The sequence below is a fragment of the Ciconia boyciana genome, chromosome 3, assembly GCF_034638445.1.
Source record: "Ciconia boyciana chromosome 3, ASM3463844v1, whole genome shotgun sequence".
Taxonomy (NCBI): Eukaryota; Metazoa; Chordata; class Aves; order Ciconiiformes; family Ciconiidae; genus Ciconia; species Ciconia boyciana.
The window spans coordinates 101,250,585-101,275,307 of NC_132936.1; the positions used below are offsets into that span (position 1 = coordinate 101,250,585).

A 24,723-nucleotide genomic window follows, 5' to 3' on the forward strand; every position below is an offset into this window, starting at 1 on the left:
AAGCAAACAGGGGGCTTTGACTTAAAACCTCCCCAAAAGTCACAGCCTTTCCTTTCAGAGATGACCACTGGAAACTTCCATGAAAGTGTGCCATCTCGGCACAGAGGGTCCCTACCCTAGCCTTTAATCATGATAGCTGGTACACTAAACACAACCTTTTGCTGCTTACACAGGCTAAAGTTGTGGTCAGCACCATGTCAGCCAACTCCTCGCCCTCTAAAGCCAACGATAACATATACAGCAAATGCTGCTGTGTTCAGCTCTATAACTTGGGCTCCCAAGCGACATCTTTACCCATTTTCTCCTACTCTTTAAAGCGGGGTATACTGCAAACAATACTTACTACTTTGCTTTTAAAGAGAGTATAAAACAAAAGCTTAGCTACAGCACCATAAATTGTCTTGGACACTAGAGCAAGCTAAGCACTACAGTACTTGATTAGGCATTTTCACTCCTCAAAGGGGAGATACAGATCTCCTGAATCAAAAGATGTTCAGCTTGACTGTCACAGTTCAGAGGGAAAATTGGGTAAGTCCATTGTAGAAACCTGCAGTCATTTACCAGTAGTCATAAATGATCCATAAACTCTCTACTAGGTCTTTTATTTCCTCCTCATCTATCAAATGTGCAAATCATATTTTATTATTTCCTTTTTTTTTGTAACCAGCTTTAAGAAAGTTTTTTAAGCTTTAAGGCTGCAATCACCCAAAAAGGAACAAAAGGGAACACACACAGGTATTGTTCCAAAGTTCAAATTGGTTTATGTGTGAATCAAAGTCAGCTCTTAGATTACATTGAAAATATATGGGACCTTAAGTAAAATTTTTAATAGCATTTGGAGAATGCTTCCCTTGTCTCTATCCACAAAACTTTCCTGTAAGGCAAGCATGTAGATCTCACTCCTAATTCATTTCTCCCTGAAGCACTACAAACATGATGCTATAATGCAATAACCTAGTGAAAGCAAAGAAAGAACTTGGAGTAATTTGGTTCCCACTATTTTAGTGTAATCTCTACACTATAAGGCAAGTGTTTAGCCAGTGCTAAGAAGCTTGAGTGTGTAGGTTTAAATTATATTAATCTGATACTGTCTGTTTGGTGGCAACTGGATCTGGGACAAGCAATTTAATGGGGTCAAAGCGGTGCCTGCAGCAATTCTGAGGATGCATAGAAGCAAGTTTCCATTCTGCCTTTGAACAGTGAGCAACAAATACTGTAGTCTAAAGGGGATGGGGAATCCTTCAGGAAACCATAATCACATCAGCTCCACACTGCAAAATCTAAAGAGAGAACTCTACTGGGGAGGGGAAACAATCAAGAGCACGCAAAGTAAAAAGCAAGTAAAACCATGGTGCCAAATCTCCGTTTCCACACCTCCTCACCACCCCTTTTCAGTTCCCTCAGGCTGCAGAGTAGGATACAGCACTCTTAAATGAACATGCCTGCACCACCAATGGTACTGCAAGCTCTGATACTACTTGAGAAAATCGAACTCAGATTTTCCCATTAAAAAACCCCAGGCTCCTATTGAGCCAAATGAAACTCTCCATTAGCAATTGGCATCAGAGAACCTATGCAAGACAAGGGAGGCAGATACGGTTCAGCAAAATTTACTGTGAAAAATCTTTAGGAGGGAGGATGTTGTCAAAAGACATGTTTTCAATAAAAATTTTTACTCAGATGTTAAGTGTGGTCAGCAACTGAATCACACTGCTTCCATCCATGTACACATACCTACACTCACACAGGTCATTTCTTGCTTGGAAGAAAACTATAAATCAAGATGCAAGGCACAGTATGAAGAACCCTAATCTAAATATAGGCTCTGTAAGGCTGTGTATGCTCTGCCAAAGAAAAGTTCCTGCACAATGCAGAGGCAGATGTTGCAGGCAGCATTTACTTGGAGGGCTCCCTATTTCTGCAACTATCCAGCCCTTTAATGTGTGCAAGGACTTGGCTCAGGAACACTTCCTTTCAGCTTTCCCTGCTGTTACTCTGCTCACTCCAGCACACTTCAGTCCTCTTTTCTGCAGAGCTGCTACCGAGCTTCCCTCTTCCCCTCACTCCGGACTTTATCAGTGTTCCCCCACACTGTTACCTAATCTTCTGAACTTCTTTCTCCTATGCAGGCAAATGCTGTGGTAAGGAGGTAGATAGTTCTTTCATCTGCTTGTACTCCCAGTTTTACAGTGTCCCTATTCTGATGGGAGTGAGAAAGCAAAGACAGGTATACAAAAGCTGACAGAAAATTTTAAAAGGAAAAAAATCCATCATTTATAATGTGGCAAGACAAAGGGGAAATGCATCAAAAAACCTGTGCAAGACTTCCTGAAACAGATCTGAGTCACACTACCATATGAAGAGACTAAACCATAATAGTTAGATGCTTAAAGAATGTCAGTGAGACTATAGGATGCTGCAGGAAAGGTAATTAGGAGACTGTCAGTTGTAAAGGTATCACAGGGTAATGGTTCCTGCTGCTGGCAGAATACAATCCTCAAAAATAAATGTAGTCAAAACTATGCATTATTTTCAATGCAGGAGACCCTGATCTCACGGCAGCAATCTATTTTTATTATGTTACCTCTGATGTGCTAAATGATTCATAAAACAAGAATATTTTCTATGAGAAAGATTTCTCTAGTAACCAGACAACTGACATTAGTACTACTAAATTTAAGTATGCCTTTTTTTTTTTTAATCAGTCAAATAGAAACCCCTTAGAGTACAGCCTGACTGCTGACAAATAATCTGGGCAAAGCTGGACCTTCTGCCCGAGTATGGTGATAGCTCAGCCAGCTCTGAGTGGCTTTGTCCCATGGCAGTACTTGGAAGAAGGGCTTAGAGGCAGTAGCTGTGAATGGGATTCTAGACAGGCACTAGTATCAAGAAAATCCATCCTCACATCCCATCTTCCACAATTTATCAGGTTGTGTCTACTGTGGGAAGCAGTGGAGACGAGGAGCGATGCGCAGCATGAAACAGCTGATGCTGAGGACCTGACACCCACACCATACACGTTTCGGGGACATTACTCCAGACTAGTTCTAGTCTGGTCCTATTGTCTGAACGCTCATTAGCAACTGGAGCACATTAGGTGTGTTTAAGTGCATCTTACAGTCGACCAGGAAGTCCAGCTTCATCCAAAAAGATACCCCATCTGTGAGCTCCAAGCCTGCTCAGTGATACAAATGAAAGCACAGGTATAACTTGGAAAAGCATATTTCTGATTAAAAGCTTCCCATCTGAGTATATCTGGAGGAAAGTTCTCTTTTTGCTCCTTATATTTCAGTTTCTCCTCTGTAACACACTGGAGATCTGTTGTTTTCAACCTTTGTGGATCCCCAAAACTGCAGACATTTCACTGGAGTTGCAGGTCCAGGTTTTTCTTAGACTGCATCTTGGATGAGTGGCTGTGACACACTGCATGGTCCTGGTTTCCTATTCACTCAGTCTAGAGACTCAGCCAAAGGCTGCAGTAGTTTCCTTCCCATGGAAATCTGTGTCCAGGAGCAAACTAGGAGATGACTCTGGCTCTGCATCCTAGACATATCCCTAGCTAAAACACAACCAAAAGATTTTACAAGGCATGTCTAGTGTTCTCACAAGACTGCTTAAAGTACTGCTACTTGATGGCACCACCGTAAGAATTATTAGCAAACATCTGGTGATCCTCTGGTGGAAGAACTGCTGCTATTCTTGTTTCTTTGTCCTGAACAGCATGGATTCAATGCACTCTATCAAACAGGATTGCCTCAGCATGTACCTATACATCAGTTCGCACTATGATGAGGGTGGAGGTCTCAGGAACAGTTTCTATCTTCTTCAGGAAATTACAACACAGAAGGTGCCAACTTTTGAAATTTATTACCTATGATAGTCATTACAAAAACTCATCATGTGAAATGAGGCTTTCATCTATTCATGTTCCTTATATCCTGAAGCGTGAGAGATAAGTGGTAAAACATGATCATGTGCTAAAACATGAATAAACTGACAAGTTTTTAAACCCAAGCTCATGATTTTTGAACAGCTGGTGTTGGCAATCCTGCATATTCATTGATTATTGCCCTCTCCAAGGAACTGTTAGAGTAGATACAGGGCAGTGTCGCTGTTGGGAAAGGGTAAATTAAGCCCAAACATAGCTGTATAGAATGTTCTGAAATGTGACTGATAACTAAAATTAAGTATGAGTGACTAACAAGTGGGTGCTGGACCAAGAAAGTGAAAAGACTTCGGTATTCAAGCCCAGCCGCCTGGCATAAACTGCCTCATGCATTTCCAAGACAATTGTATTCTAGTTGTTAATACTGAGAAACAGTGCATGGGGTCTCTCCTCAACCCATCACAATAGCCTACTATCTATCTTCTTCATACTGCACAAATGTACAGAACATTTCCTCTAACACATGTGCAGAGGAGGGGTTTTTTTGTCTATAAATCTTGCCTTATTCAGGAAAGTTTGTTACAATACTTCACTAAGGATGTGGTTGTCTCTGGACTCCAGTCTGTGGATTTGCATATGAAAAGGCTGACAAGAAGAAATGGAATACAAGGACAGTGCATCATGTTCCCAGTACCTACAACATATCTAAGAAAAATAAACTTTTGCTCTGGACTGTTGACTGAGAGAGAAACGCTTAAAGCCTAGGGAGGGAGAAGGAAGAGGTGAAGGAAGACTTTGGCAGCAGTGTGAAAACAGAAAACCTTGCAAATACATTTTACCTCTCGATGTCCAGAGATACTGCTCACTTTATTTGGGAACCTATTTCACTACCTGTATAATGTTTAAAGGAAAAGTTCAGGAAGAATAAGGTCCTGCCATCGTGCGAGTTCTCTTCTGGTTGTAAAGGAAAAAATACGTCACAGCAGAAAGCATGCAGACGGAAACTTTGAGCTATGGTTGTTCCTATCAAAGTCAACAGCAAGAAGCAAAGTATCCAACCTTCCAGTACAGCATTTCAAAAGTGGGAAGTGTTATATGCCATAGAGATAGGGCGCTTGGGGATTTCAAGATTACTTTCTCAAAAGTAGAATAAATAGGGCTTTTAGGTGATTATTGTTTTACTGACAGCCAACATTGATGTCTCAATCAGATGAAAAATTTACCTTTGCTTCTGCAATTCTGAAAATAAAGGGGGGAAAAAAGCAAAGACAACAAAGCTGAAAAGTAGTGAAAGCAATATTTACTGTAGGTTCCTATAATGCTTTTCACATCTGGAGATTGGAGGATAAAATAATACTTCATTGCTAACCTGGAATAAACCATTGCTTTCACAATTTCCATTCTGCTTTTATACAGGTAACATATAACTGCAGAGAAACGGTCTATAAAAAGCATAACTTATTGCCCCAGAAGCATTATTCAATCACTAGGCTTTACAATAATTATATCATCAAGTTTTCAATTCCTTAATTTACTTTCTCAGACAAGTTCTGCCTGAGAACCTGGAAAGAATACTATACATGTGTAACAAGAGGTAGATACCCCCAAATAAAATTCAACACCTTTAAAAAGATTCCTGATCCCCATCATACTACAGTCAACAAAATGCCCTTATTGCCAAAATTGCTATTGCTATTAAGTAACTGTTGCTATCAAGTATTTCACATGTAGAAGCCTTATGTCAAGACAAAGAAGTACCCATGAAACAGAAGTGAAATATGGAATTATTTCTAAATTCATAGAGAAGATATAAATGGTTGCCTCTTTAATCCCATCTCCCCCAGAAAAAAAGCAAGAGTTTTGTTATGAGAAAGATACATATTAAAAACTTTGGTTAAATTTATATTAATATTGTAACTGCATGAACAGTTTTAAAATTAAAAACTATTTTTATTAATTTTCAGTATTGTTAAGTCTATTAAAGAGAAATCTCTTAGTTGACACAAGTAGTCTATTTCCAAGAGTCATCTGTGCTGTATTCAGTACATATGGACAATAAAGCACCAATAAATTCAGGTACAGGTTTTAGAAGTAACTACCACCTTATTCTGTGCATAGACTTAATTTATTTCTTTCAGTTGATAACATGATTCAAACAGAACATGTTTACAATGTCACAGTCTCTTGCATTAATAGAGCTTATGCTTGGTGATCATCTTCTAGTTTGGGGGTTTGTACATATTATGTATACACACAGACACACAAAGCAAATATTAAGCAAATCCAAGTAGTACTCTTAAAAATGAGTACTGCATAAACAAAACATAAGCGCACACGGCAATTTCATGTTCTAAATCCACCCACACAGTTGTTCTCAGCAATTCAAGAACAGAGCTGCATGGGCAGATTCACAGAATTTGAGTTACAGACATCTGTGCTGAAATAATGATCAGCATACGAAGGTTTTGTTCATTAAGCAACAGAATAAGGTCTTGTTTTTTAATTCATCCTCAAAAAGAAAATAAATACACAAAAACTGCAACAACAACAAAAAAGCAGAATAAGCTCAAGGTACTCTGCTTCTTTCATTCACTCCCAGAAATCTACTCATCTTGAAGCATAATCTTAGTGCTATTCCAGGAATGAGCCATGATAAACAAACTTGCATGTATGGAATCAGTTACCTTAAAAATCTGGAAAAAATGGAATAAAATACAGTGTAGCCTGTAGGATAGTATTGTCTTTAGCTGCTGCCAATACCCACTGCAGATGAAGATATAAAATCCCTAACAGACCAGATGTAGAACTGCCAGTCCCCGTGAATTATTCAACTCAGTGTCTAGAAGTCAGAGCTCAGCTTAAAGTCCAATGCAGGATGTCTTTTCCTTCTGGGACACTTTGTTTACATTAACTGTAAATAGTTTTATGATCCACAAAGATGCCCAGTCTGTCTTTGAACCCTGGTAGGGTAAGTGGCCTCATTTTGCCCCAATTACTTCCTATGGCAGTAAGTTTTATAGTCTAACAACCCATCGTGTCAGAAAGTCTGATAAGCAAAGCAGTCTTGGCAAAAGTCTAGAGACTAAAGCAAAAGATGGACCAAAAGCCTAAGGCAAAACCAAGTTTCTTCCTTTAAAGGAAAGGCTTTATGCTATTCTGATTTTACTTTCCTTTTCACAGAATGTCCCCATGCTCCTGTGTTACAAATGAAGCTTCTGCTGTTGTTCTTGTAACTGTAATTTTATTCATGCCATCCTCCCATGCATCTCTTGCAAGGTAAACAATTCCCCATCTCCAATTTTGTGAGCTAAAACAAGAGAGAGACAGCACCTCGGTTTTGTTTCAACAGCTTGCAGCAGCAAAGTTTCACAGCTTACTCTTAAGCATCATGACTTCAATTGATTAACTGAAAAAGGGGATAAATTTTTACATTTTTCACAGCCTCCTCAGAGCTCCAGGGCATGAACCTTTCCTTTCTGCAGCTTTCAGTCAATACTGAATGACTTTTCAAGAACTTGATTCATGAGCATCAATGGAGCAAGAACTAGTTATACAATGGTGTTATCTCCACGCATGACCTGCCACAAAATCTGTGCTCCTCTGGGATTATAGCATGTATTAATATTGGGGGAAAAAGGTAGAAGAGCAAGATATAAAGCAACCTTAGTAAGTGAGCTTGCCAGGCACATCTGTTTCTCCTGGCAAATGCTGAAATAGCTGGACAGGAGGAGCTATAGTGCATCTGCAGAGAGATATGCCCAGGGAACGTTCCAGAGTAGTTACAATACGAGCCAGATCCCATGGATTTCAACAGGTCAGGACTGTTATCACACAAATCTAGCCATGGTTCACAGCATTCCACTCTAAAAGAATAGGTATACCCCATCTTCAGGGTCTTCTGCTCCATCACAGGCAGATTTGTAATCAAACATAACTTCTAGTTTAGTTTTCTCAGAAATAAGTAGAATCCTGATCAGCAAATTCTTTTCTACCATCAATTATGCAGCACATGTTCCAGTTCATTATTGCTGCCTAGTCTTGAAAGCTACAGGGATTTCACAATTCTTCCTGTAACATTTACAAAATATTTCCATATATTTCCTACTTACTGAGCAAATAACATATTCTCTCCAGTTAATGTTCCTAACACAGAGTCAGAACATCAACTCAGGGTATCACGTATGGAGCATCCAGCTGGTTCTCTCAATGAGAAGACAGCAGAGACAGAGTTTGTGGAACTGAAGCCTCACCAAGAAGAAAGCCTGCCTCCAGGGCAGCAGGCACAGATAAGAATTGGTGCAGCAAGGACTTACGCTTCTGGTTCATAGCCCTACTCTCACAAGTAAATGGACACACAGGGCTCACAGGGGCTTTCCTCATTACTGAGCAGTGGTTATCCTGTATAGGACATGCTTGTTCAGAAGGGGCTAAATCCAAGAAGACTCAGGGCTCCGTTATGCTGCCACCAAACTCAAATTCTAAAAACTAAGTAGAAGGCACTACATGGGTGGGAAAGAAATCATATCATACATATTTTTATATGAGTATTTTACTTTCTAAAACATCTCCTATGAATAGATCTTCCCCCAGTTTATAAGCAAAGCATATTTTAATAGTTTTCACTCAGTGCATGACCACAGATTTTTCTATAGCAAGCATATCTGCAAAACTGTATGTAGAACTCCTAACAGGCGATACTCTAACTGGTACAGGTCACTAATGATTAAACATTACCAACAAATGATCCTTTTTTAATAAGGCCTCAGTATGTTTAATCTTAACCAACAGTAGGCAATTCACGGGGTGAACTCAAATTATGAATTTGCACTGTCAGGCTCTGATAACAGCAGGATGCTCTGGATTACTAAGAAGAGTATCTCTGTCGGCAACCGCCTATGACCCAAGAGACGCAGAAGCTAGATGACCACTCAACGCAGGCAAGCCGTTGAGCTGTAAGCATGGCAAAACCCAACCACCCTGTACCTTCAGCCTGAGGGCTGCTGGACTTCTCAGGAAGATTAAATTCACAACAGAAGCAGCATCGTATCACATGCCCCTAGTTCATGATGCTGATTTCATTTAAGGAAAGCCTTATTTTACAAAGCAAAGTATAGATTTCAGATGTTTTCGAAAGATGGTGGGAGAGAAGGGAATCACGTGGTAGAGTGGAGACACAGAGATTGCATTCCAGAAAACAACCCTGCTGCTGCCCCTTCTTGATTTCTATCAGAAAACAAACACTTCAAAACAAGCTGCCACCAAAATCTAAATGCCCCAAGCTAAGCAGCCGAAGGTGCGCACATACAGAATCACAGAATTGTATAGGTTGGAAAAGACCTTTAAGATCATTGAGTCCAACCGTAAACCTAACACTACCAAGACCACCACTATACCATGTCCCTAAGCACCTCATCCAAACGTCTTTTAAATACCTGCAGGGATGGCGACTCCACCACTTCCCTGGGCAGCCTGTTCCAATGCTTGATAACCCTTTCAGTGAAGTAAAATTTCCTAATATCCAGTCTAACCCTCCCCTGGCACAACTTGAGTCCATTTCGTCTTGTCCTATCGCTTGTTACTTGGGAGAAGAGACCAACACCCACCTCTCTACAACCTCCTTTCAGGTAGTTGTAGAGAGCGATAGTCTCCCCTCAGCCTCCTCTTCTCCAGGCTAAACAACCCCAGTTCCCTCAGCTGCTCCTCATCAGACTTCTGCTCTAGACCCTTCCCCAGCTTCGTTGCCCTTCTCTGGACACGCTCCAGCACCTCAATGTCCTTCTTGCAGTGAGGGGCCCAAAACTGAACGCAGTTATTCGACGTGCGGCCTCACCAGTGCCGAGTACACACGCCGGACACCCGTGGCTACCTCAGCGGCGGCAAGGCGGCGGCCCGCGGGAGGGCCAGGGCCGGGGCCGGAGCCGGCAGCCCTCAGGAGGGGAAGGGCGGGCCAGGCCACCGCGGGGGGACCGCCGCCCACGCGAGCCCTCTTTTACCCCTGCGCGTCCTCCCCCCCGAGCCGCCCACACAGCGCCTGCGCCATGGCGGGTCCACAGCGGCGGCCTCAGAGCCCCCGAGGGCCGGGCGCTCGCCCCGCCCCGCCCGCAGCCCCGCCTCCTCCCCGCCCAGCCCGCCCTCTCTGTGGGGCGGGGCCTCTCCTACCGCTTGCGCTGATTGGCTGACGGCAGCCCCGCCCCTCCACACCACAGCCTGCATACCGCTACCGGTGCCCTTCGGCGGGCAGTGGTGCGCACGCGCACTACAGCTCGGCCCGTTAGGGGCCCAGCCCGTTGCCTGACTGAAAATTGCCGCCAGCCTCACTTTGAGAGCGGCAAGCATTCGAGGGAGAGAGGCGCTCCCACTGCTTTAGCAACGACTCGTCTATTTCGCCGGATTTTTTTTACCCCGCTCCTTTGGCGGCTTCCCGTGCTCAGGGCTCGCAGGCGTTCGTGGCAGGTGTCCGCGAGCCGGCGGGCCCTTGCGCCTTAAGGCGCCGTAAAAAGCCGGCTGGGGTCCTTCGCGCCAGGCGTCGCAGCCGGTGGGCCGTTGGGAGCGCGCGTGGCGGTGGCCCCCACCATGTATTACAAGTTCAACAGCTTCACGCAGAGGCTGGCCGGGGCAGCCGCGTCCGACGCCTACAACCCCCAGGTAACGGGGCCGCCGCCGCCGCCGCCGCCCTGGGCGCCCCCGCGGCGGTGACCTTCGCCGCCCTCTTCCTTCCGTGGCGCCGCTCGCTCCCCAGAGCCGCTGGAGGAGCCGGGCCCGCCGCCCCCTCCGGGGCGAGCGGCTCTGGCCGCCGGCGGAGCCCCAGCCAGAGGAGGCGGCAGGGCTCGGGCCGAGCCCCCCGCGCGGTGGTGGAGGGTGTCGCGGGGAGCTGGAGTTGACGGGCGAGTGCATGCTGCCGGGCGGAGGGCGCTTGGCTGCTGCTGTGGTGATTGCCTCGCCTGCCGGCCCAGGCCTCCCTGGTAGGGCCTTCGGGACCTGGTGGCGTTTACTTCGCTGGGGAGGGATCTTCTGCGCCCCCCGTGCGCATCCGCCGTGCACCTGGCCTGTCGTGTGACCTTGGGCAGGGCGAGACGCTTCGTTCTGTAGTGCACCTCTTGATTCAGTTTTGGGATGTATTGGGCGTTATAGCAAAGAATTAACACACTTTCACCACGTAAGACTGCCCCTGAGCTAGAACAGTGGCTGGTGGTGTTTTAAAATCACAGCTGTCAAATCCGAACAGCAGTGCAGCTAGTCCCCCTCTCTTGTCCGTGCATGCAGAAGAACTAATTACTGAAAGCACTAAAACCCCTATTAGAGAGGATACACAGCTATAGAAGTTTGTTTAAAGCAAAATGAAAACCAGCCTTTCTTCTGTATGATGCTGATGTATTTACTAAGTGTATACAGGTTAAAGGTTGCATTAAATCGACTTATGCTTTCTATACTTAAAGTACGTGGTTAATTCTGCGGGAGTGGAGGGGAGCTGAGGGAGGGGAGAATGGATCCTGATTACATCAGCCATTTCAAGACAGAGTTGCATATTGGTGAAAAGAAATCACAGAACTCGTTTGCTTTTATGTACATCAACATAGATTCCTAAGTAATATTAGGAAGACTTGTAATGTGATTTTGTCACGGGACAGATGCACTGTGGTTGCTATACCATATTCAAGTTTCTGAGTAAACTTTGAAAAACTGAAGTTCTTACAGTTTAGTAATAAAAAAAAACAACCTGGAGGTTAAGGATTGGAAGAATGATTCTTAAAAAGTCAACCTTCCAAAGAAGTGCCTCCAGAGAGCAAACATACCTGATATGACTTGAGGTTTTCATGAAAAAAAAAAACCCCGTAGATACATGTGTACACACAGAAGTGAAATCAAAGTTTATGGTTTGTCTTTTTTCTGATAAACTCGTTAATAAAATGGAACTGAAAGACACTACGTTCTTGTAGACTAAGGAGTATTGTTGTGGTAGACAAATAATTCTTTCTATTTCATTCTTTCTTAGCCTAATGCTATTAGCAACCTACTTTACAGTTCTGCTTTCCTGGATATCCTTGACTATGCAAGTTTTACTTGGAAAATCCAGTCATCTTCTGCAAGCAAGAGTATTGTATTAAGCTTCTGTAAAATCTCCAATTGTTTCAAGGGGCCCAGACCAACTACAAAGCTTTTAATTTTGATTTTTTTTGAAGTTAGGATGTTATAGTTTAGATGGATAGACAGTTAGAAAGGTTAAGAGGACTGGATGATCAGGCTTGGCTTAGTGGTTAATGGGTCATACTCTGCCAGGATGCTCATAACAAGTGGAATACTGCAGGACTTTATCAGTTACCTGGAGCAGGCAATGGAGTGCACTTTTGTAAAGTTTACAGGAGACACCAAGGCAGTGGCTCCAAAATGTTTGAAGTAGAGCTGCCGTTCAGAGGGACCTATCTAGAGTGGAGGAATGAGTTGACAGGAACACTATGAATTTCCATGAGGGGAAAAAGGCAAAGTTGTGCCTGGCAGGGATATAAGCTGGGAACTGACAGGCTGGTGGGAGCAGCTCCCCTGGAGGTACTGGCAGACAGCAAGCTGGGTGTGAGCCAGCAGCGTGTCCCACCTGTAACGGAGGCCAACAGCATTCTGGGCTGTATCACCATGTGCACAGCCAGTAGATTAAGGAAAGCGACAATCTCCCTCTACTCAGCACTCACTGGATCCCATCTGGGTACTGCATCCAGTGGTAGGCTCCCCAGTATGGAAATGTTCTTGATCAACAGGAGCAAGTTCAGCAGAGGTCACCAAGTTGGTCAGGGGGGACAGAGCACTTACCCTGTGAGGAGAGGATGAGGAAATGGGGCTTGTTCTACCTGGAGAAGATAAGGTGTAGGGGGGAGGAGGGCAGGTGCAGACATAACCTAGGTGCTGGCTGGCCTTATCAAGATGACGGAGCCAGGCTCTGCACAGTGGTGCATGGTGGAAGGGCAAAAGACAACAGGCATAAGCTGCAACAAGAGAGGTTCAAACTGGATATAAGGAAAGACATTTTCATGGTGAGGTCAGGCCCAGGGAGGTTGTGCAGCCTCCATCCTTGGACGCTTTCAAGACCAGACAAAATCCACAGCAACCTGGTCTCACCTCAGTTTGGACTAAAGAGTGCTAGAGGGCCCTTCCATCCTGAATTACCCTATGATCTTAAGTAAACATTGAGGTACCAGTGACTTTCCAATATGGCTATTTCTGTCCCAAGAAGATTTTTATCCTCCTCTTTCCCCATCACTCTCTGGAAGGCTTCCTGGGCAGCTATTAGGGGGTGGGGGTGCAGGGCACAGGGAAGACAGCGGAATAAATAGTATGTTCTAGTCTAAAAGTATGTCTGTTCATTAGGAGTATGTCCAACAGGCACCTGTGCTAGAAAACACTCTTGCCACTATTGCAGTGTTTGGGGCACTTCTTACCTCTTCTACACAAAGTTATGTTCAAAGAATAAACATTAATTGACACTTCATTTGTGTAGAGGAAAGCAAAGGCTAGAGTTACCATTGGGGCAGGGAAGGGCTTCAAGCCCAAGCAGTGAAGTACTTCCTTTCTGGAAGAGTATAGCTTAGAACCCTATGTATTAGTCTCTAGGTCATTGTGACTGTTTTTCTGCAAATAATGCATCCTTTTTAGAATCCTAAGGGAAAAGCCTCAACACAGAAATACAGAAAGCTCTGATAACCACCTGGAGTAAAGTTGTCCTAAAGACAACACTCTTGACTTCTGGAGCCCAGATTGTGGAGTATTGCTTACCTTTCTGTTCAGCAGGCTCCATTACATTACAACAACCATCCCATTTAAAGTACATCTTTATTTTTTAGGGATTAAAAAGGCAGAAGCATGATAAGAGGGGAATACAGAATTCTCTGTTATCCCACATTTGATTCTGTTAATGAATATTAGGTATGTATCAATATCGTTGCACTAGATACAGAAAGACACGATAAATTCTGCATTCTTGACATCGTCTAGATTAAACTGTTGTAGTGTCATGTATCAAAATCGGTTCATAAAGGGCCTATGCAAAACTAGCTTCACCTATAGGTACCATTGCAGATAGGAGAAAAAAAAAAAGTAGATAGATCTCAGTTCTGTGCTCTGCCAGGCAGGAAAGAGAATGTCTGAGAAACAGAAATACTTTTCTTCTAGAACATCGTAGTGATCTCTTTTTAGGTCATCATTGGGCATTGTATTTCATTTCAGTGTCATCACTGAAATGTTAAAACCTAATTTTTGAGAGAATATAGTTGAGAAGATGAGATTTTATCCAAGCAGGAGCACTTCACATAAGTTTTACGAATATTGTCATGCTTTATAAAGGTGAGGTTTTTCATATTGATGAAAGAAACACTATCTTTCTTATCTGGCTCACCATTCACGTGGCTTAGTCCTCAACTGTGGCACACAAATGTGCTATGCAATAGAATAGCTCTGTTTTAAAAAGTTACCTTCAATCGCTTTTTACAATATTCTTATGCCAGCTTTTTGGTAGAATTTTTTTTTTTTTTAAGTTTGACTCTACTCCCAGGTGACACATTCAGATGCATCAGTCTGATAAAATTGTTTGCAATAAATAGAGATTAAAATATGAAAGGAATCACGTGAGTATGTAGATGTTAAATCCAAAACAAAATAAATTTTTTCCTATTGATTTCTTTGCTGTATTTAATAAAACCATAGCTCAGCATGTAAAATGGTTTGCTTTTTATGCTTCTATTTATCTTGATGTTTCTGGAGAAATGAAGACATCCTGCGATTCAAATTCTGCTTGGTCAAATATGCAGTATAATAATTCACTCTGTTCTGTACTGTTACATTCTGATGCTTCCCACTGGAGTATTGTTCTGATGCAGGTTTAAGCTTATGCAGGCTTGCAAAATATCAGTCAAAATGTATTTCAGAAATTCTTTTGCTGACAGTAATGTAACTAACAGCTTATACTAACAAAAAAACCTCTTAGTTTGAAACCTCTATTGTTCTTTCCATCTCAGTGTTAGCATTCTTAGAGACTTAATTTTGCATTTAACAAAGTTGTGTAATGTAGTATGAACAATTTAGCCTGTTTGAATAAACGGGAACTTTCTCAGCTAGTGCAGGTGAGGAGTCAAATAGGTTAAAAACTACTACTTGTATTTAGGAGGATAACGACTGCCATAACCATTACAAATACAATAAAAACTATTAATTCAAAGAGTTGGCTTATGTTTAAAGTACAAATGGTGGGACCAGTTTCAAATGCTATCAGGTGAAGACAACTATATGAACTTTTCCCTAGTTCTTCAAGGCTGACCATAACCCTAGTAGAAATGTAGTCATACTACCATGTCTTCACTTGATACAAGTTATTTTGCTTGTAGCTATTTAAAACCCCCACAAACCACAGATCTTTTGATTTTAGCCATTATGAATTGCTTGGAGTTCATTGAGGAACAATAATGGTTAACCTTTTATGCTGTAGCTGATACTTAAAAGGTACACAAAACACTTTTACTTAAGTGTGTCATCCCAATACAAACAAAGCCTCAAGTGATCCTACTTAAAAGCATCCTTGTATTAGGGGTAACAAATACGTTTAACCTCATACAGGGAGGTATGTTCTACTATGAAGGACCTGCTATTAAGGTTAGAAGTGTCTAGGTTCAGCAAGTTCATAAAAGTTACTTCAATGCATGTTCTGAAATAATCTCAGCTTAACTAACTTTCGTTTCCCCCTTTCATTTTGGTCCTTGCCTCAGTTTTCTCTACTTTCTCATTCTCTGATCTGTTTGAGCAATTCCCCTAACATTTAAAAACTTAAGTGTGCTATCTCCATTAAATTGTGCTCCAAATACTTAACTGGTTTGTGCTGTCAGGAAAATGTAAATCTAGCTTGGGAATTCATGCTAGCAAGGCTTATGTTTGTTTTAACTTTGAGCATGTTGGCCAACCAACAGATAGATCGGGTCCTAAGACCTTCAGACCTCTGACAGGAAAACGAAGACACTTTACAGAGGGGTAGAGGCAGAGAATTTTGTTGGATTAGCTACATGTCCTGACCTTTCGTTGAGGACTTCAGCATTTGACAAAGTCATTGCTGTATCATGCTGATGAAATTGGCTGATGTTCACTCTTCTGCAGGAGTACATCTGCTGTACTTTGTCCAAGAATTGGAACAAATTCCTGTTAATGTGATTAGAAATAAAAGATTAACACCTTAATATCAGAAGAGGAATTATCAGTGTGAAACATTTTCTTATGAAGCATAGGTCAAATGCGTAGAGGCATTCATTCCTCAATACTATCTTGAGTGTAGTGAGACACTGAAGTTATTAAATAAACCTGCAGTTTTAGTCATGTTAAATACAAGTGACAATTAAGGGTCATTTAAGTTATCTTAAGGACTTGCTTAAAAAATGATCTGTACTGAAATTCTTATGTGTAATACTGAGGATTTCTCTTCCGCCATGCTAAGCTTAGCAAGCAGCTGGGTGTGAGATGAAGCACTTGCCACTTTCAATAAACACAGTTGGAATAGCCATGCGGTTACGCTAATTTAGCTGAGCTTGGTTGGAGCTGACCACAAGGTTCACAATTCATGGGTGGAATTCAAGTGGAATTTTATGTTGGAGTAAGGGACCCTGATTAATGCAATGTCTGTGTTAGGCGAACTGAACTGTCTCTCTTCTGCAGCATGTGTGTTGTTGTACTCTTTCCCGAAGCCAATGAACCATATAAATTATTTTTATTTAAATTGCTATGTGATGTTCTTAGCTGGCACCATGCTGCTTTGGAAGTAATTTACAACAGTACACTGATAATTATATGAGTTTTCTGAAATGGTTTCATTTGATTTCATGATGAAGTTAGTCATTCGAGTCAGGTTTGAATCTCCTATTGCTGCAACAGAAGGGGATCTTGCAACTATCTGAACAGGAATGTATTTCTAAAGCCTGAAAAAGTATGCAATAACTTACAGTTGTTAACATGACTGATTTCACTATTCTAATAGTAATCTGTAGAGTGTGTCTTGCATCCAGGTCGTATCCTGTAGAGGCAGGAGTTTTAGCATTAATAACAAATGGTAGGGGTTGCTAATCACATTTTTAAGGCCTTTGTCTGTGAACTTAGATGAAAGAAGTATCTGTATCATGGAACTATTTGAAGTAGTTTGCAGCTTACTCCAGTTCTCAGTATTTACAGTTTTTATGCACTACCGATAGCTCATGAAATAAAAGTAGACATGATTGCAACAAGCAGGAATTGCAATGATCTAGTAACTATTGAAGTGATCTCAAAGACTGCTCCTGAAAAAGCTGGGCCCTCAGGAAGGCAAAAGTGAGCTTGAGAAGTGGAAACTTAAAGGAAGATGAAAGATGCACATTGCTGTCATACTAAGAACAGTTTTGGAGAAAAAGTCACCTGCACATTTGGTATAAACATCTGTCCTATAGTTCTTTCTATCAAATCACCAACCTTTTAAAAGACAAATCTAATAAAGTACTTAAAGTTCTTATAGCCAAAAATACTGGTCCAAAATTGCTTTCTTGAAGTATTTTGATGTAGCTGGTACTTACCCTTGAAAAAAAAAATATATATGTATTAGCCAGTAATTTCCCCTGGCTAATAATCGTTTCTTAGATGCTTCCTTCTTACTGGTGTGACCAGAACTGCTTAGTCTTAAATAGTTCAGTACTTACCTTCTGCACAAGCCTGTTTAGTAGGAAGGCACTAGTTACTGAATGTGTCAGAGAATCCAGTTTTGGCTGCTGTCTTTCAAAACATAACCAAAAAGGTCACAAAGGGATTCTAATAATCATTCAGGCACTAGAAAAGCGGGAAGCTGGACCCATGTCTTCAGGAAGGAGCCCTGATAACCATTCCATAGGCTATTTTGGGATGTTGAGAAATCTCGTCTTTCTGTTGAAGATGCCTGTTGTAGCAGAGAATTTAGGGAATTTATGTATGGAAAAAACATGTCTGGTCTATGGCAGGCATAAGAGAAAAAGAGTGCCAGTCTGCTTCCAGCTCCAAATACTGTTCAGGCAGTTCTCTTAAATACAAAAGGCATGAACTAGTCCTTTGAAAAGAAACTAGAATTTCATTGCAGCCTTAACTTGACCCATGGAAAGCAATTGCTGCTTCTGTCTATAATGAAAACCTGTTGCATTAACCTACTTGTACAATGCTTTTAATTTCTGTGGCAAGTTAGGAAAAAAAAAAAAATTACAGCTGTTTCAGGAACCATAATGTAAAACATCACTGCCATGTGTCCAGGCATAAATGTTAAATCTAACAATAATAATAAAGGCAAGGAGGCTTCCTCATGATGGCTGTGTCTTTGTGCGCTTAATCTTATCCATAGAACTGGATTATGTAGTTTTTAATTATGGCAAATGATTGGTTCAGAACCATCTGAACCAAAAGGAAATTAAGTTGTGCTGCTTATGGGGAGTACATTGAGGTGTGGAAAGTTGCAGCAGCATGTGAGTTATACGGTATAGTTACACCTGCATAAAATATCGACCATGTCAGGGCTTGTGGAGTGTCCTTGAGCACCACTTACTACTTTTATATGAAACAAGTAGTCCTAACCCTTTTTTTTTTTCCTCCTCAAACTATACATCTAAATTATTTAAGGCCCAGTTACTTATGGCTACTGCTTGCAGCATTCAGGACAAAGAGTTCATTGAAGTCTCCTCACTTCTATTTGACCCAAGCATCAGGGATTCCCTGCTTCTGATCCTGCTACTCTGATAGAACCCTAGATAGTCTGACTTTGTGTGAAAAACAAGCAGCAATTTGGACCAAGTACCAGCATAGAAAAACTTATAATAGCTATAAATTTATGTCATGAAGAAATCGGAAAGGAGGCTTCTATTCTCCTCGCTAAGCCCTGACCCAAAGTTGTAGCTGAGAAATGAGTGGGCCAACAATGTGTCTTTAGCTCATTGTCACAGGTCTTCGCACCAGATAAATATTCTTTGTAATGTCTCCTTGTAATGACTGGCAGTATGCCTGCCTAATGTGACAATTGGTACATTTGCAAGTGTTATATACCTTGATATTTTAATCTTTATTTATGCAGGGACTCAAACCAATAGTTTCCACTGAATCCACAGCTCAGATTTTTGGGACAACAACTAAACTTGCTTCAGATTTACCAGCAACTGATTCTTTCTTGGGTAAAAACAAGGTGCCAGACCTACAGAAACTTTTTCAGGTAACGACAACTTTGAGAGTAACTTAAAGAAAACTGGAGAGTGGGACATATCTTTCCTTATTTTAATGTGGCTAACTACTTTTGTCATTCTACAATACCAAAATTTTGTAAAGTCTAGTTAAGAAAGTCAAGTGCAGTATAACCTGTATATTTGTACTGTACTACAAGGTATATATGCCTTGTGTAGGAGATAAATACAGAAAGTGGGAAGTCTAGTAACATTGTCTGCCTTTTCACTAGCTTCAGAAGATGCTTATTGTATTATTTGACTATTGGAAGCGTTTTCTGTCTGGGAATCCAGGTGTATGCCTTAAAGCAGATCTGGAGGAGCAAAGCAGATCATTACTGTTTTGTGTATAATAATTTGAATATTACTGAAGCTGTTTATAATGCGGTATAAGAAGAGCACAGTAAAGTTTTCAAAGCCAGTTTGTTAGCTATGCAATTTCTAAGCGTACTAGGACTTTTCATAAAACAAATCAGTTAAGCATTTTTTTTAAAACGTCAAGAATGTGCTTTTTATGTAATGTTCCCTTTTCTCTCTTACATGCCACTTGCATTTGGAATGTGTCAGTCTGACTTGGTGAATAATTTTTTATATGTATTTTTTCACGTTCTTTTGTTAGTGACACTTTTCCCATCCAGGTCCTCTTTAGAAATATTTCAAGATATATTCTTTCTGCCTGCACTTAACAGCTTTGGCTAATAAAATTAACTTGCCTTTGCATTTGTCTTGCTAAATGAAAAGCACATAAAACACTTGATTGTAGGTAGCCTGTTTGTCAGGAGGTTTCCCTCATGGAAGTCTCTTAATTTACCTGAGGTAGCTTGTTCCTTATGGCCTTGGTATGGGTGTTAATGTCTTTTTTCGTTTGTTTTCTTTTTAAACTCTTCCCACAGAAAGCAGATGGACTACCAGTACACCTGAAACGAGGAGTTCCAGACAAGCTGCTTTATCGGACCACTATGGCTCTAACAATAGGCGGGACTATCTACTGTCTAGTAGCACTGTACATGGCCTCACAACCAAGAAACCAAAAGTAAATGAACCACAACTCATGGGACTCGTGACACTTCTCTGAAGGACCTCCTGCATGTATCTCTTTGCACTTGCTTTAATTCTGTGACCATATAGGGTTCATTATTCAGATCAAATTTCTTGGAGAAAGTGTTTTTAAATTGGTCGCCTTAGGTGTCCTAGAAATCAATATAAACAGACTTAAAGACATCATTTTAACGTATGGTTGTAGCTTTGCATTTGTTGTCTTGCAGGAGTGTATGAACAGTTGGAGCAAGTTAAGTTTTCCTTCTCCCTCCCCCAACTTAAACAATGTTAGAGATAGGACAGGACAAATACTTTGTGAGCTATGCTCCACATTCCTTAGTGGGAGGATGCTGATAGTTTCCAAAACAGTAAAAGCAAATTATTTAGTTATTATAACATACTGGGAACCTGTTTCTGTCATAAACAACTTGTTTTACATAAGCAGGTGGCAGTGGAACTTTTCCAAATGCTGGTGTATTATTAAATATTTGTACCTCTGGTGGTAGAACAAAGGGCTTATCTCCTTGGAGCATTTGAAGTGGATTTATTCCATAATGTTAGCATCACTGTATGCAGCAGAGTGCACCAGTATTGTAGCATCAGTTATACCAGTTTTTGGACTTTCATTTGTCAGACTGTCTTGTTGTGCAATAAAGATAACTACTGAATAATAAAACAGGCAAGTCTTGAAAGTTTCAGACCACTTCAGCTGGCCTGGTAGTGAAATAAACATATTGGTACACTTTTGTTTAAGTTCAACTTGTAGATCTCAAACCAGACAATTCATTCAGCTACCTTACTGTAATCTTTTTGAGATGGTATTCCTCTTAAAACCATCTCTCAGAACTCATGGGGTGTTTAACTATAATTTTTGGTGAAACAGGTCACTGTCATAGCTCAGCTGCGTATTATTTTCAGCACACGCACATATCTATGTTGTCGTGGTTTAGCCCCAGCCAGGAACTAAGCACCACGCAGCCGCTCGCTCACTCCCCCCTGGTGGGATGGGGGAGAGAATCGGAAGAGCAAAAGTAAGAAAATTCGAGGGTTGAGATAAAGACAGTTTAATAGGTAAAGCAAAAGCCGCGCACGCAAACAAAGCAAAGCAAGGAATGCATTCACTACTTCCCATGGGCAGGCAGGTGTTCAGCCATCTCCAGGAAAGCAGGGCTCCATCATGCGTAATGGTTACTTGGGAAGACAAACGCCATCACTCCAAACGTCCCCCCTTCCTTCTTCTTCCCCAGCTTTATATACTGAGCATGATGTCATGTGGTATGGAATAGCCCTTTGGTCAGTTTGGATCAACTATCCTGGCTGTGTCCCCTCCCAGCTTCTTCAGCTTCCCATGCTCTGCCAGGTGCAGAAAAGTCCTTGGCTAGTGCAGCAACAACTAAAACATCTCTGTATTATCAACACTGTTTTCAGCACAAATCCAAAACATAGCCCCATACCAGCCACTATAAAGAAAATTAACTCAATCTCAGCTGAAACCAGGACATATGTACACATATACACATTTTCTTTGCTGTGTGGGTGGAAGGCAGAGAAGCCAATAAAACCCTTTATTCATTCTCTTTCCCTTGTAATATCATAGCCTTGAACTGCAAGTTTCACACAAGTCTTCACAAAAAGCATCCTCTAATTTGATAAATCCTCCTCTGTCTATGAACATTGAGTATTCACTCTTGGTCACCCAGGCTCTGGATAAGCATGGATTCACTGACCTCTGTAAAGACCCATCTCTCCCAGAACTGTGCAGAAACCACCTTCCATGTAAATAAGGAAAACAGCTGATAAAGGAACCTAAAATCTAATTTCTTCAATCTTTTACTAAAAACATTCCGATATTTTTTCCCACTCAGGTTATATCAAAGCGTTATTACTGTTCCATAGGAAATAAAATAGCTGCTTGTACTGTGATCTCAGGTTTCAGTCAATGTCGGTATTGCAGGATGGGAGAGATTAAGTCACTGAAAGAAATTTGTGAGGACAGCAAGACTCAAAGAATAGCAAAGAATAATTAAGTTCTCCAGGAACTGGCTGCTGTGTTGCTTCTGCTGATAAAATATTTTATCCTCAGTAGCCCATGCTTCCATGGCACTAAGAATCTTGTGCTGTAGACCATTAAATCCTGTTTTTAAAAAAAAAAAAAAAAAAAAGGAAAAAAGAGAAAGCAGCATGGTAGGTTATTGTCTGTCTTCCCTGCATATCATATATTAAGGACTGCCTACAAGAATCTTCTAATAAAGGATACTTTGCACACAAACTTGACAGGTAGATTTTCATGAGGATAAGTTTTGCTCAGAGAATTTCTATGCTCTTGGGGTTTTTTGTTTGTTTTTTTCTTTTTGGGTTTTTATTTGTTTGTTTTTAGAAAAACAACTTTTTAGAGTTCACATAGAGGATAACAACTTTCTGCTTGTTGCTAAGGCAGGTATGGATAAAGTAACTGAACTGTTATCCCGTAGCTTATTAAGCGGTGGAAATACTCTTCCAAGTACTTGTGGAAAGAACAAGCGACTTATTACTCAGGTGCAGCTTTCTTAAAGGGAACTCAGCTAGGAGATTGGGTTCCTGTATTGCTATAGAGGTCATGGTTGGAGCTATGGATATCAGAATTGTCTTCCTATTGCCCTGAGTCTAGCTTTGTCCAGCTCTTTGTCAGCAGCTAAAAACACTAAAGGGAAAAGAAAAAAAGTGTGCTAAAGGGAAAAGAAAACACCATCAAATTTTGCAAATAACCAGATACTAGATAATCCATTGGTGGTTTGGTTGGTTTTTTTTTTTCAGTGTTTGGATTTTGAAAAAGTATTTTCGCTTTGCCCTTCTCAAAAAAGCTGACCCAGTTGAAGCAGGATGAGAATGCTGCTTCAGCTTGTCAGATTTGCATCCCTGGTTCAGTGGGAGGTTAAAGAACAAAGAGGCATTGCTTGTCTGCAGCCATGGGGCAGAGCTCCAGTCATGAGAGAAAGAGGAGACTGCATTTCTATATTCCCACAGCAAAGTGCTCTGAAGGAACAGGAAAGCTTGCAAGCTGTAACCAGAAGGTTAGGGGCAAAATCTTGCCCCTTTTCTCAATTGGTTTTGAGATCATCATAAAGAAATTACGACATGGTAAATCCTTTTTCTTCCTAGAAAAAAAGCTCTGTTAAATATCTATTTAAAATTATTTCTGATGCTGGCCTTCTATGAGGATTCAAGAGGGTTTAAGTGTTTTGAATTACTGTTTGTGATAGAGAGACCTAATCTTCTTATTCTTAAGTCTTCAGGAACACCCTTACCTTTAAAAGGAATAGCCTGTCCCTGGCCTGATGTTAAATAAGGTCTTAAATAAGGAGAGGCAGGAGCAAGTTGCAGCGTCAAGAAGGCCACTTCAATATTTTGACTCGTTATCCCCAGAAGTACGAATCTGACTTGGGTACTACAACTTCATTATATGAAGTTATGTTCTGTTTTTATTTAAAGACCCTCTCAGTTTTGTCTTTGAAATGATGCAACCTACTAGCACAGAGAACTGAGAAAACAAGATGCATTTTTAAGTGATAGCTTACACTCTAGTGTTTTGGCTTGAATGCACAGTAGAGAATAAATTATAATAAGCTCTCATACCCCAAGGTGCTGGGTCTGGAAGGGAAAGCAGCTGAGAATTATAATACTAGGGAACAAAATTATCTCATGGATAATCATCCATCCCCCATGGCATTATCTTATTGTTGAGAGACAGTGGTTTTCCTTCTTAAATTATCTCTCTCTCTGGCAACCTGAATTCAATAGTTATCTCTTTGTAATGGTTTTTAAATAAGATCTCCCTCCCTACTTTTTATGTGGGAGTAGTGGAATAAATGCACTTGAGAAGACATTGATAGTATGCATGTGCGTCTTTCAGCTGCTTTAAAAATAAAACGTATGTTAAGGAGAGGATTCCTCCACGGTATTTAAGTATGACCATACCATCTCAACAGGCTTTTGCCTTAACATTTTAAATTGTCAACAGACTGATTATTTCAATATTAAGGCATTAGTTGATTGAGCTTACCTTAAAGTAAAGCTTGTCAAATTAAAAGGCACTGTAAGGAACAAAAGCAAGACTAACTAGGAAAATGGGAATCTAATCTTACAGACATCAAAAAGCTGAAGAGTGTTTAAGAGCTGTTTCCTCACACATATATACATAGTACTTAGGCCCTCTTTACCCTCCTTCCTCCAAATTCAAGCCTTCCGAGAGGCTTCAGAAGAGTCACAGTTTTTTCCGCTCCTGTCACAAACCATCACCCCTGCATATCTTAAAATTTAAAAAAATCCAAATGCTTTTACACAGAGAAAAAAGTGCATGTATTGGATAAGTTACATGTAAAATCATGCTAAACTGTTCTAAAAAAAAGTTACAAGCTACCTGCATTTTATGACATCGTATACTAACTTTTTTCCCTCTCCAGCCCTTAACCTCAGTGAAAAGTTTCACAGGAAGCCAAAATTTGATCTCTCTTTTAAAATGGAAAGTGGGAACAACTTGCCTGTAATCTAAGCATTAATTTTAGCAATAGGCATGAAAAACAACCTTTTAAGTATTTTGCATATTCA

General features: G+C 41.0%; 1 protein-coding gene and 1 long non-coding RNA gene across 3 annotated transcripts in view; one reads left to right on the plus strand and one right to left on the minus strand.

Annotated features, from left to right (window-relative positions):
* Window positions 1–9,936, minus strand: part of LOC140649508 (uncharacterized) — a 23,761-nt gene extending 13,825 nt beyond the window's left edge. The window contains exon 1 of the long non-coding RNA XR_012041641.1: window positions 9,653–9,936. This is a non-coding gene — a long non-coding RNA (uncharacterized lncRNA). The remainder of the gene's footprint in view (window positions 1–9,652) is intronic.
* Window positions 9,937–10,177: 241 nt separating this feature from the next.
* On the plus strand, window positions 10,178–20,886 carry COX7A2L (cytochrome c oxidase subunit 7A2 like). 2 transcript variants are annotated; one of them, XM_072856810.1, is made up of 3 exons: window positions 10,192–10,531; window positions 18,960–19,094; window positions 19,995–20,886. In XM_072856810.1, exons 1-3 carry the CDS (start codon window positions 10,460–10,462, stop codon window positions 20,136–20,138), a joined length of 351 nt encoding a protein of 116 aa, XP_072712911.1. In that variant the 5' UTR covers window positions 10,192–10,459; the 3' UTR covers window positions 20,139–20,886. The 2 variants fall into 2 exon arrangements, with proteins under 2 accessions (XP_072712912.1, XP_072712911.1); XM_072856811.1 differs by lacking the exon at window positions 18,960–19,094 and having other exon boundaries at window positions 10,178–10,531.
* The last annotated feature ends 3,837 nt before the right edge of the window (window positions 20,887–24,723 follow it).